Below are 14,350 nucleotides of genomic sequence, written 5' to 3'. Positions count from 1 at the left end.
CCCAAGTTACTGACAACCATGTGTGCCACCACGCCCAGCTAACTTTTTTTTGTTTTTGTTTTTGTTTTTTTGGTAGAGATGGGGTTTCGCCATGTTGTCCAGGCTGGTCTCGAACTCCTGAGCTTAAGCGATTCGCCCACCTTGGCCTTCCAAAATGTTGGGATTACATATGTGAGCTCCATGCCTGGCAAGATTTTTGTTTTTAATATCCTGGTTAAGTTCTCCTACCTACATGTATTTAAATTTGTTATTGATCTACTTAAATGAACTTTAGGCATCATCTAATATAATTTATCATTCAGTAAGTGATCTCTTCTATCACATCCCAGGTATATGTTCATCTGTCTACAACTTGAATATCTCCCACAAGAGAAGACATCACCTGTTTTGTTGTTAGCTCTGGGGCCTAGAACATTTATCCTCCCAGTGAGTTATAACTATTTGGAGTAACATAGCTCGCAGAGAACAAGTCAACTCCCTTTCTCTTCCACTGACAGCCCTCAAAACATTTGAAGACAGCTGTCATGTCTGACCTTAGCTTTTAATCTAACCATCCCCCCCACCACGCTGCCCCATTCTTAGAACCATTCCTCATCGGATGTGGATTCCACACCACTGACCTGCCAGATCACTCTTTTCTAAACCTATCATAGCTTGCTAGGGTCCTCCTTAAAACATTTTACTAGAATTTAGCACACTTTTCCTGCAGCATTCAGTACCAAGGCGGTTGCTTTTCATGGTTAGACTTTCTTTTTTTTTTTTTTGGAGAGAGGAATGTAATTATCATCTTAACACTGTGCATATAAATGGTTGCTGGGGCAGCAGGTGTCCATCATATTCCTTAGAGTAAGAGTGATCTGAGGATAGAGTATGTTTTATTTACTGCTCTAACATAGCAGCCTCCACATAATAGGTATCTGATAAGTTGTTTTTGAGAAAGGCTTAAGCTAAGTTTTCCCTCTTATATACTTAAGCAATTTGGAGCCAGTTTTATATTTAATGTGATTAAAATTCATCTTTTTGTTTGTAACCTTTTGATGTTCTTTGTTTTTGGTTCTGTCGTATAATGTGCAGTCACTTCCAGATTTGGTGCTGAATATGGATTTGGGAAATATGCCTTTCGTGTCAATACCATTGGATTAAAAAATACCAGGCCTTGTTACTTTTTTTTTTTTTTTTTCACTGTGACAAAGTGAATTGGCAGAAAACATGCTAGAGTCTGTAAGCCTTAATCATATTATTAGCACTGATAATTTACACTGTTTCTAAATAAGCTGTTTTTTTACTTTCAGAACTTTGGTCACTTCAACTGTAAAATACTTTACCTGCCTCAAAGAGCTGATAGGATGATCAAATAAGATAATATATGTGAAAGCAGTTTTTAAAATATTTTTAGAAATTATATCAATCCAAGATTATAAAGTTGTTATTGCTGTCTTGAGAATCTCATTAGATGTTGATAGAATAGTTCTTATTCTTATCTGTGATTTGTTTTATAACCACTGATCCCCTAAGTTTTTAGTGTAACTTTAGTTAGTAAAAATGTATTCAGGCCAGGCACAGTGGTTCACGCCTGTAATCCCAGCACTTTGGGAGGCCGAGGCGGCAGATCACGAGGTCAGGAGATCAAGACCATCCTGGCTAATACGATGAAACCCCATCTCTAGTAAAAATACAAAAAATTAGCCGGCTGTGGTGGTGGGTGCCTATAGTCCCAGCTACTTGGGAGGCTGAGGCAGGAGAATGGCATGAACCCAGGAGGTAGAGCTTGCAGTGAGCTGAGATCACGCCACTGCATTCCAGCCTGGGCAACAGAGCAAGACTCCGTCTCCAAAAAAAAAAAAGAGTATTCGCACATAGTTTTGTTTCCCTAAAGTTTAGTAATTTGGTTTGTTATGGGAACAAGGGTGGGGAGGAGTACTTTCAGGTTTATGATCCAAGTCATGTGCTTGAAATACATTCATTTTTAACTGTAGTTTGTGCTACACAGGACTTTGTTTTTTACAATTTAAAGTGTGGGCCCATGAAATTTTATTAGCTTTTTATTAGAAAAAAAATCTGCATCAGCACTTCAGTTGTGTTTGTTCTGCTGAATTACCTTGAATTTTTAATTGAAAGGCAGTTGATTGTAATTTTAGTATCAGTATTATACAAAGTTATGGAAATATTTAATGATCATGTAGTTTGAACCCTCTATGACAAGCAGGAAATTATCTTGTCTGCCTGACTTTTAATAGATGACATTCACCCACTGAATGTATGAGAACTGAAAACTCAAATGGAAGTCAAATTCAGACTTGGAATAATCAGCCTCTGCTTTATGCATGCCCCAGAACACTGGAATATATTAAATCAGTCCTGACACAGCTACCTTCCCCCATTCTGATGATGAAGATCTCAATCTAACCCCTTCCTGGGTAAATTATTGTGATTCTTTACTTTCTGCAATAATAAGTGATTTCCACATGTCTATCCATTGTAATAAAAACCTCTTGGTCATCACTTTTATAGTAATACAAGAAGCAAACACCAAGACTGAGACAATTGAATGAAAATCCCTAATTTTTGATTACTGGCCTCTGAAGTTATATCATCCATTTATCCTACATATAGTAGCCCATTTGTCCTCGATGTAATAGGAATTGTAACAAATGAAGTGGGAAAATCTTCATGTCAAGGATCCTGCGCCAAGGCTGTGTTATGTGGCTCCTGGGTATAGACATCAGTTCTTTGGGTCAGCTCACCTGGTGATAACTATTTCTGAGCTAATGAGCTCACAAACTCACATGAAGTGGAGTTGTGTCCACTGTCCATTCATTTGTTCATAATGAAATTTCTTTTAACTTTATTAAATAAGTAAGCTATACACATAGTAAAAAAAATTCAAATTCAAGTAGTAGAAAAAGAGTATAGAGTGAAAAGTCTCTACTCTCCTGTGACCCCCCAGTTTTCCTCTCTAAAGGCAAATCTGATTGCCAGTTTCTTCTGTATTCCCTCAGGGAATTCTGTATATTTACAGATAGATAATGTGTATGTGCCATTTATTTTAATATAACATACTTTTCAGCACCTTTTTCACTTATGTATCTTAGTTATTAATATTATTATAATACATACAGAGGTGCCTCATTTTTATTTGTATAATATTTCTTTGGATGTTTTATAAATTTTTAACCAACCAACACCCCCCCGCCATTGGGGGATACTTAGTTTGTTTTGAATCTTTTCATACTACATTTTTTTGGGTAAGTGTTCTGTATACCTATACCTGCATAGCAGTAGGATAAATTCCTAGGCATGGAATTGCTAGGTCAAAGAGTAATTACATTATTTATTTTGATAGACATTTCCAAATTACTCACCAGAAGATGAGCTATTTACAGTTTCATCAGGAATGTTTAACCACAATAAAAATTTTATCTTTCCAACAACAATTAATTATCCCTTATCTTCCAAGTTCCTCCCAGGACTTAGACACATAGAAAGCCAAAATCCAAAGATTCTTAGTAAGCATGAAATGAAAGCCAAGGGAGTTGTATGGTCTTGAGGTCTCAGAGTTTTCAGACAGAGCCCCCTGCTTCCCCGTGAGATGCATCAGAAGAGACTGGACTCTTCTGACACATCCCATGCCTCTTTCTTTGTACCATGCTTGATTTAAAAAATCATTAAAATCAAATCTCACTTTTCAAGACTCTGTATTGATAGTTCTCTTTCAGTGTGTTCTTATTATGTTTTCATTATTTTACCACATAGAATTATTCTATTAACCAGATTGTGATTATTTTTCAATTATTACATTTTAATTTGTCTGATTACAAATTATATGTAGAAGTACATTTCCTTCAGAAATAAAAATGTAGAAAGTATTATTTCAAAACATGTTTCCTAAAAACAGCTAATTCCATTGGAATTTGGGAATCTTTACTCAGAAGTAGCACTTGCTGGTCCTTAAGAGCTTGATTTTTTCCCTGTTATTTACTTCAGTATTTTCTTGTTTTAAACTCTTAGGCTCATCCATGTTTTGGTCAGTGGTTCTCTCTCCTCTGACTAACACTGACTGATCAATAAATTTTTATTTAAAAAAACTTGATTATTATTATCATTATTATTATTATTATTTGGAGAAACAGGGTCTCACCATGTTACCCAGGTTGGTCTCGAACTCCTGGGCTCAAGTAGCCCTGCCTCAGCCTCCCAAAGGGATTACAGGCATGAGCCATCATGCCAGCTTGATCGATAGATTATTCTAGGCCAGGTGTGGTGGCTCACACTTGTAATCCCAGCACTCTGGGGGGCCGAGGCAGGTGGATCACTTGAGGTCAGGAGTTTGAGACCAGCCTGGCCAACATGGTGAAACCCCGTCTCTACTAAAAATACAAAAAAAAAATTAGCTTGGCATGGTGGCATGAACCTGTAATCCCAGATACTCAGGAGGCTGAGGCAGGAGAATCACTTGAACCCAGGAGGTGGAAGTTGCAGTGAGCCGAGATCACACCATTGCACTTTAGCCTGGGCTAAAGACTCCGTCTCAACAATAATAATAATTAATTAATAATTCTAAAGTGTTTTAGAAATACAATACTCTATAGAAGCCACCAGTGATATTCCATCCCTAGATTTCCTAAGGTACCACTAATGAGTCGTGTAAGTAGAAAATGTGATTGATTTATGTGATCTACATCTAGCAAATATATTGTGAACATGAAGTATTAGGTTACGTTTTAAGAATCTTTTGAAAATTATGTCACATTTTAAATGGTATTTATCATAGCTATCAGATGCTTCCCAAGTAATTGTGCAAATAATTTGGTCACTGCCTTAGCCAGCAGTGTGTTCTTTATTCACTAAGTGATTCCTTTGTTATCTATTTCCATATCTATCTTCTATTCAAAGAAACAGTCAAAGTAATTACCAACTATTTGTATTATCAGAATATACTAAATGTTTTATAATCCCCAAAGACTAATGTAATTGGAGGGGGAAGCAAGAGTAGAGGTTAATTAGAGAAATTATATTAGAAATCAGTGTATACTATTATTTTTTTTTATCCCTTCAACAGTGTCATGGACTGTTAATGATCGCATCAGTTATGGTAAACTCTGGTAATCTGATATGTTCTGTGAGTGTGTGAATAATACATAACAGATTTAATGTAACTTCCTTACTTTCTGCAGTTCCCATACAGGATTGTTTTTTCCTTAACAAATATTTTTATTAAAAATATTTTCCTTGCAACCTTAAACTTAGGATAAATTCTACTCATTATTATCAGTGAATATGATATACTTATTAGGATATAGGGATATGTTTTCGGTTTCTAAATAGGGTATCATTTTTTCCTTTCGGGTTCTGTTTTCACCTTCAAGTTAAAATTAACAAGGGTTTATAGACAGACAGTAGTAGCAATGATTAAAATTAATTGTAGTATATTCCCCCAGACTTTCTTATAAGAATAACATCCTTATTCAATAGATTTTGCCACAGAATAGTGTTAATAGACTTTTTATGGTTTGATTGGGGATCCTAGTCACTATTAATTGTACATTTCTGGATGAAATCTTTTTCTGTGTTTCAAAAAAGTTACTTATTTTTTTAAAATGTTGACCTAAAACCCATTCCAAAATTGAGGACTAATTCCATCGTGTTTCTCAAGAAATTACATACTGCATAATGTTTATTTTGTGCTTGAAAGTAATAATTAACCAATCTCTTTAAATATGTAATTTTCAGTAACATTTAATGTTTCTGACATTTATTCTTAGATTTTATGCTCTCTTTCTAAAATTATGGAACAAGTCTACAGGAGTGTGACCAAGCAGGAGAAGAATCCTTTTAACTATATGATAGTGGTAAATTGTTTTGTGCTCGAATAATCCACCAGAAAGGTAAAGGAGATAAACTGGTACCCATCCAGCAATAAAATGGTTTTGTATCTACTCCAGAAAACCGCAGCAAAGAGCTGGCAGATGTGTGATGCTTTGTCAAACTTTATCAACTACCTTTGAAAAGAGATTTTTGAGTCAATACTTAGGAAAGAGAACACCCCGAAGATCTGTCTGATACGACTCACTGCCGCTGCTGTGAAACTAAAACGTTTGTGTTTTTATTTTAGTGACATTGTATGCCTCCTGTATTCTCCTGGGAGTGTTCTTGAATAGCAGTGTACCTATATTTTTTGAGCTCTTTGTGGAAACTGTCTACCCAGTTCCAGAAGGAATTACTTGTGGAGTTGTCACTTTTTTAAGTAATATGTTTATGGGAGTACTTTTATTTTTTCTCACATTTTATCATACAGGTAAGAAATTTGATTTTTTATTTACTATCTAAATGTGTTACAAGAAAAGTTTGGGTCACTCGTGTATAGAAGTTTTTATATGGAGAAGTCTCACCAAGGCAAATTACTTTATGTGAGCTTTCATTGCCAGTAAAAGAAAAATTCCTCAATTGTTTTTCTTAAAATGCATTCTAGCTCAAGTGCACCCTCACTCTTCTCTGCCCCGCCCCTGTACTCCCTACCCCCCCCCCCGAATTTCTGAATTAATTAACCTGGGCTGGAGCCCAGTATTTGTATTTTTTAAATCCTCCCCACCCCCACGCCTTACCCTACCAGGTGATTCAAATATGCAGATTCTCATTGAGAACCTCTGGTCTATTGCTTTTTAAAAACTTCGAATCTCTCTTAACACAGGGTGTAAATTAATGATAGGGGTGTATATGGAATTTAAAGCCTGAGGGATGAATGAGAGGAAGTCACCCAATGTAAGGAATGCTCTAAAATGTGACACTCCAAGAGGCGGAATTGTTTATAGGAGTGTTTCTGACAGGGTTATAACTGAAATAATAACCGTGCTAACCTCCTTACTGGAAAACAAATTTTGAAACTTTTTTTTTTTTTTGAGACAGAATCTCACTCAGTTGCCCAGGCTGGAGTGCAGTGGCACGATCTCAGCTCACTGCAACCTCTGCCTTCCGGGCTAAAGCGATTCTCCCACCTCAGCCTCCTGAGTAGCTGGGACTACAGCCGGGTGCCACCATGCCCGACTCATTTTTGTGTTTTTAGTAGAGACGGGGTTTCACCGTGTTGGCCAGGCTGGTCTGGAACTCCTGACCTCAAGTAATCCACCCATCTCAGCCTCCCAAAATGCTGGGATTACAGGCATGAGCCGCTGCACCTGGCCAGAAACTTTCAAAGCCAGTGTGAAACAGAATTATCTCGGGTTTGGACAACTTCTAGCATAGCACTTTCACCCAACAGCAAAAAGTGTCCATAGGTTAGATGAATTTCTTAATATAATGAACAGTACATTAGATTGTTTCTGTCAATCAGTAATGCAGGTAAAATAGGTCTTTGCTAAACCTGATACAAGTTTGGTTTATCATATGAAGGACAGTGATATTAATGAAGTCGGAAGGCCATTCTTTGTTGTCCTGGAAACACGTGCTTCCATTAGGGAAAAGTGCCATCACCAGCAATCAGGTTCTTTGCTTCCAATTAGTTTTCTCAACAGCGAAGTCTGACAATCATTACATATCAGCTTTAATCCACTTCAGTTGTATCACAATTTAAATTAAGTGGCTTATTGCCTGTCTGCCTGGTAAAGCATTGGAGATGGCTGTGATCCCCCCTGGGATGGTAGAACCAGTTTTCCAGCCGATGGGCACAGCTTTGCTTAGTGATCAGTGCTGCCCAGCAGAGCATGGTTTTTCCTGTCAGCTAGAAATAGAGTTTTGTCCTCCTAGTATTTAAAAAGAACAACAGCAGGTGCCAGATAATGTTATCCCCCAATAAATCTTTTGCTTATGGTCTCTAGTATATAACAAACACATTTGTGTTCATCAGTTTAAGGCAGAGAAGACACCAATAATGGAAACTGCCCTAAACTGTCTTACTGCAACAGAGCTCCGTGCACACCTGACCATTTTGCCTGGCCAGTAGTTTATCTCTGTCACTCTCCTGGGTCCTGCTGCAGTTTTGACTTGTTTAACAGCATCTGGTGTCTGGAGTGAATTAAATGGAACCGACATCAGTCAGTGCTCGTTCCTCATTTTGCAAATTCATAGTGACCAGATACAAGCAGATATTTTATTTCTTTGGCAGAGGGAGCAGGAGAAACACTTAGCACTATTTCTGCCCATTTCTGATATAATCAAGGATTTATCTAGCTGGGAGAAACAAAACTTCCCTTTTTTTGGTCAGTTTCTGACCACGTGTTCTTATACATATTTGTGTAGATGTTAAAAAGTTTCCACCTAAACTTTGTGACTATTGGGAACAAAAGTGAAACTTACCTTTTAAATAATTTCAATGTTTCTTTTAGATTCAAGGAGTACACATGCAGGATTGTTACATGGGTATATTGCATGACAATGAGGTTTGGGACACAAATGATCCCATCACCCAGGTAGTGAGCATAGTACCCTATGAAACTTTAAATAATCATTAATTTTAATCCACCAAGGTGGTTTCCAGGAAAAATGTCTCATTAAATTTTGGCATTTTAGGCAGTTAATGAGAAGATACCTGTGAAAGTGCCTAGTCCAGGGCACAGCTGGCACCCACCAATGTTTGTTCTGTTTCTTCTAGATAATTAGCTGACTGATGCTAGGAATTTAAATATTTAGTCTTCCATTGTAAAGAAATGCTTTTATATGTGTATTTATGAATGTGCGTAATGAATACACAAAAACATCGTCCACATCTCTCCAGGGCTAAATTTACTAGAACCATGAAATCTGTGTTGAAACTCTTTTCAGTAGGATTAATTGATCTTGCCCTAAAAGTCCTGCAGCAAAGGTCCATATTCTTTATGGTCTCAGGTATGATTATACATAAATTGCAAATCTAAAAATTCTGTAAAACTGTTTCCTAACAATAACGTTAGTTCCGCAGCCTAGTACCCTAAACATTTTATATGATAAACTGAATCCCCTTCCATTAAAGCCAGTGTTCATATGTCATTATTCAGTTATTTTGAAACTTGAAAACTCACCCAGAAGTTAATTATATGTCAAAATTCAACTATTAGTTATGTAATTAGAAGGCCTGATTTTTTTAGGGGTGGGGGGAGATAGGGTCTTGCTCTGTCACCCAGTCTGGAGTGCAGTGGCACCATTATGGCTCACTGCAACATCAGCCTCCCAGCCTCAAGTGATCTTCCCACCTCAGCCTCCCAAGTAGCTTGGACCACAAGCATGCGCCACCAAACCTGGCTAATTTTTTGTATTTTTTGTAGAGATGGGGTTCCACCATGTTGCCCATGCTGGTCTTGAACTCCTGGGCTCAAGCAATCCACCTGCCTTGGCCTCCCAAAGTGCTGAGATTACAGGCGTGAGCCACCACACACAGCCTAGAAGGCCTGATTTTTAATCATCATAAAGATCAGTAGTTTTTTAAGTCACTTCTCAAGGAAGTACTAAACTTCCTGACTAGGGTTTTTCCCCTTACAATGTGCTATCTGATAAGTGAATGCATCAGATAATTTTTCAGGGCTATACAGACTAACCCCAAAATGACCACAATAGAATGTCTTGCCTAGCAAGCTAGGTTCTGCTGGCAATTTGCTTGCAGATTAGAGCTATTGCAGTCATTGAGGGCAAATGTGATTCAGGCTCCTATACCAGTGCCACTGGCTTATTTGGAGCCTTGGGTCACAGGGTCTCCACGTCTTATTTCAGTTCTGCTTTGGGTACCTGGAACCTTGTCAGAAGTTTTTTAGAGTTTTACTGACTTGGATTTTTCAAGGTCACTTTCAAAAAAAAAGTTGTTACTTGCTTCCTAATATAAGCATATTTGTAAAACGGAGTTGCTTCCTGTGTTTGTTTTGAGAATCTCATTGAGTTGATACAGCACGGTGATGCTTTATTCTAATAATGTCACAGACAAATCAATTTGAGAATGCTGTTATATCCTTTTTGTGCTCTGAAATGTATTCTGTTTAATATTCTGAAGTTTGTGTTATCTGTTACTTTTTGTTCTAGAAGCTTTGCAGCAGGTTTTGGCTAAAAGCATCATGATTTTTATCTCAGCCCTTTCATTTTAAAGTGGCTGACCATGAATGTGAGGCTGCGTTGTCACTCAAAAGATTCAGGGGCCTGGCAGAGGTGGGAGGCATTGACTAATGGTTACCAGGAAAACAAAGAGCAGATTCAACAGATGTGGACTAGTGAGAAGTAATTTTATATCTAAGAAGTAGAATAATGGAATGTGATGGTAAGATCTACTGGGTAATTGATGTGGAATGAAGATAGCAAGGCATTATCCTGGGAAATCATGGGGTCAGCTGGCTGCTCACCTTGAGTGAGAAAGGAGACAATCTTGTTAAATCATCGGAAAAGAAAATAGGAAGTTGGTTCTGGAGGGTGGTAGCTGGAAACAGACAAGTACTTATAAGTGGTAGAAACCGAAAGCATGGCGCCACTGTAGGGAAAGATGAGGTGAAAAGTACAACAGTGCTTCCAGAAGAAAAAGTAAGAGGCTGAGCAAAATCCCAATTAATTCAGTCCCAACAGAGCCTCACCACTTGGTGCAGAGCCCACTTCACTGAGTAAAGTCGAGCACCGTCTAAACTGTAAGTTGGCAGAACGAGTACTCCGACTGCTGTGTAGTAGACAGTAGAGACACAGCGGAAGTATGGGGCAGACTGTAGGCCCCTGCCTTCAAGTATGGGTTTATATTTTATCTAGTGAAAGGCAAAGGGAAGGAGTATTAGAAAACCATGCTCATTTTAAAAGATGAAAAGAGTTATAATACAAAAATTTCAGTGGCTCGGGATTCTGTTAGTTCATCTACATCAGGGTCAGAAAGGGGATCAGAAAGGACAGCAGCTGACTTTGCTACTGCCAAGTCAAATTAGGTTTTTAAGCAAGTCATTTCCTTGCTTATTAGAGCACCTAAACAGTGGTTTATGTGAATGGTTTTCAGCAGGAAAATGTAGAGGTTCCCCTATCTCTGACTTTTTGCTTTCTAAAAAGGCAAATAATTTCAAAGAACACTTGTAGTTGATTGAGACAAGTGAATTTACTGAGAGGTGGATTTGACTTTTCAGAGAGAGGCACACAGTAAAAACCAGTCAACAAACCATGGCGCCAAAGAGCAATTATGAGACATTTTTAGAGATTTCATCTGAACCTATGTAGAAGAAATGATTTTACAATTCTAATAATAACTCTGAAATAAAAGATCTGTTTTGACAATATTTGAAAAGTTTCTCAGTTTAAGAAAAGCAAGGACAAGCTGATTGTTGCTATGTATGTTGCTCTAGTTCCCCATAAAATACAGTCTCTAAGATTTAGCAACTATTGTTGTAAACCGTCTTGTCAATTACCTTACTTTTTTTTATCTGTTGCTTAAAATTTGACCCTGAAGTCCAAGTTCTCCCTTTTAATACAAACAAAATGCTATTGTCTATATTTTACTACTTTTTAATTTTTTACTGCTTCTTTTTGCCTAGTAAAATTATCAGAAATCCAGGGGTTATGTAGTCAACATAAAAGCAGAAAATGCCCAGTGTGTCATTTCAGGGAACATCAGAATGAAGACAAGATCTCATAGATCACAGCTTCTCTAAGTATTTAGACTATGTCCAATCCAAGTAAAGCAGAGGAAGCAGCTTTGCATAAAAATACCATTGAAATATATGTCTTCGTTACATACTATAGAATAGCATGTCTGACTTTTAAAACATAGTAATTGAGAGGTGGGGAGTCTGTATTTGTGAGCATATTACAGAAAAAAAGGTATTGCAGCACCTTTTCTTGCCAGTCAGTTTTCTGATTTCCATTCCTGAGCATAAATTGCTCCTTTAGCCATATGAATTATGGATTAAACTGAAGCAGCAGTGTAGAAATATTTAGGATGACTTTTGAAGATTAAAGCAGTATTAGCATTTTGTAGAAGTACAAAGGGAAAATATAAACCCATAACAGTGACCAAAAAAGAAAAAAGGCACCAAGGAGCTTATTTTCCTCGTTTATTTTTTTAATTGAAACTGCTGAATGGATATTAAACTAGAAACGTTGTCCCCACCACCTTCACCAACCTCTTTATGCCAAGGAGCTATTCACTTCAGAGCCTTGGGATTGACTGGCAGATGGGATTGGGGTAGGGGAAGGCTGAACAGATGCACAGCCCTAGGGTCTCTGGAGCTCCAGGAAGCAGCTAGAGGCAGCCACAGTGGTCAGTGTGTGTTGGTAGCAAATGGCTCAGGATTGTCTTGTTGGAGAATCCTGAATTCATGAGAGAGCATTTCTGAAGAACCATGTTCTTGACACATTAAATCAAACAACAACAGAATTGCCCATTCAGATGACGCCTATAGGTTTCCCAGTAATTGACATCATACATAACCATTCATGCTGGTAGAGAAAAAGACTAGAAAGAAATAAGCCAAAATATTCACAGTGATCTCTCTGGGGGCAGAATTATGATTGATTTTTTTTGTATGTTTTATTTTTAAATATATTTTCTCATCTATTTTACAGTGATTTCTACTTACTGTTTTTGCTGAGAAATAGATATTTCTATCCAAAACATATAAAAGTGTTATTTCAAAATTCAGATGATTTTCGTATTTGTCTTTTTAATCCATCAGATATTTATAAACAGGGACAAGAGTGATCGTGATAGAGGGTACTTAAAAAATAATTATAAAACTAACATTTAAAGGTGATTGATTTTTTTCCTTGAAGTAATTTATTTTGTAACCAAAGTCAAGGTGGATTAAGTTGACGAAAAGTTATGAACAATATTGATTAAAAATATTCCAGATGGAAGCCCCGTCATATATTACACACATCACTTAGTCCCCAGATTGTCACTGTTTATTGAAAGCCAGTTTCTAGGCCTTCCAGGGTGCATTTATTATAAGTACTTTTTAATGCAGAGCAGATTCCTTCCGGCATACAGGTGGTGGTCTGCTGGTGATACATGAATGTTTAAAACTGCATGTTTTTTGTCTTACAGAGTTGTCTTGGTTCAACTGGTGCCTTCCCGGGTCGTGTTTGCTCAGTCTCCTCCTCATTCTATGCTTCAGGGAATCCTATGACAGACTCTATCTTGATGTGGTTGTCTCCGTTTAATAGCACAGACTTGAAGGAGTTTAAAAGGAGGCTGGAAATCAATACTGCACACTGCACATTTGCTCGGAATTGCACATCTAACAGGAAAAGAGGGAGAAGAAAGAAACTTCATTCAGAGGTTTTGTTAGGTTACAGATTATCACATTAATTTAATTACTACTAGGTAATAATATTGGGAGACTTGAGTGATAATAGGGAATTTTAAAACTCTACAGATGGCATACCTGTGCCTGATTCTGGGGTTGGAAGTGTGACTTCTTACACGTAAAGCACTACCTAAGTAATTCTCTCTCTGTTTTGTGCCAGTGCTAAACTACTGATTACTTGTAATTATGAAAAGAAATAAAGGGTGTCTATCATATGAAGATAATGCCTTCCCTAAGTCACATATCAGAATAGGAAGATATGCCACTAACTTCTAAAGAAGTTCAAACCCTGTATCCAATTTTAGTGATAAAATAGCCAAGAGGTATATCGATGACAGAAATTAGCCACATGTACACTACATTTTTTCTAATAAAGCCATTTCTTATATGACTCCTTATTTTAATCAGGTCAGAAGCCCTTGGCCATCTTTACTATGGTGATCAGGTGCTTTCCAGTGACTTCCGAGCATAGGCACTGTATCTCCGTCTCAGCTTATCCTTGTTTCTGTGAAATACAATTTCATCTACTAGGCCCTTAAATAATTATATGAGGGTGACTAAATGTTTAATATAATTACATTAAATATTGTATGAAAAAATGTAACTCCATTAGGATCTATCACTTTGTTACAAGTGAAATGACAAGTCACATGGACATACTGTGTCATCTGCCTGTATATGGTGGCATGAGATGTGACGTCCAGAGCCAACAGTTATTTACCAGGGTTAGATTTTATTCAGTGACCCTCGTTTAAAAATAATAATTTATCACATTGAAACTTTCAGCTCTGTCGAATGATTTCTGAATTACATCCTGTGTTTCAGCTTAGGTTGTAAAATACTCTGTTCTCTGTGGAGTCAGCATATTTGAGAGGGCAGGGTTTTGCCAGTACCTATCTTCTTTCTACAGATGATAGCTTTTTAAGAAATAAGAGTTCCACATTGAGTGGCTGTCAGACACAGATTTCACTGTGACATAAAATACACTGCAGTGAGAGTATGGTATCACCACTATTCATATTTACATCATTCCCCTCACACAGAAAAACCAACCCTTTTCCCAAAAAGTCAAGAATACTGCTATACCTTTATTATTCTCAGCTTCCTCCAGCCCTTCTTCTTGTTTT

At 37.3% G+C, this 14,350-nt stretch overlaps 1 protein-coding gene across 1 annotated transcript in view; it reads left to right on the top strand.

Moving 5' to 3' along the window:
• SLC49A4 (solute carrier family 49 member 4) overlaps positions 1–13,611 on the top strand; it is an 81,799-nt gene extending 68,188 nt beyond the window's left edge. The window contains exons 8-9 of the mRNA XM_032150014.2: positions 6,113–6,295; positions 12,962–13,611. Of these exons, the coding sequence (XP_032005905.1) occupies positions 6,113–6,295; positions 12,962–13,077 (299 nt within the window). The 3' untranslated portion in view covers positions 13,078–13,611. The remainder of the gene's footprint in view (positions 1–6,112; positions 6,296–12,961) is intronic.
• The last annotated feature ends 739 nt before the right edge of the window (positions 13,612–14,350 follow it).

The sequence above is a fragment of the Hylobates moloch genome, unplaced genomic scaffold, assembly GCF_009828535.3.
Source record: "Hylobates moloch isolate HMO894 unplaced genomic scaffold, HMol_V3 SCAFFOLD_4, whole genome shotgun sequence".
NCBI lineage: Eukaryota > Metazoa > Chordata > Mammalia > Primates > Hylobatidae > Hylobates > Hylobates moloch.
The sequence above is the reverse complement of the archived record's forward strand: the minus strand, read 5'-3'. Positions and strand labels throughout refer to the sequence as shown.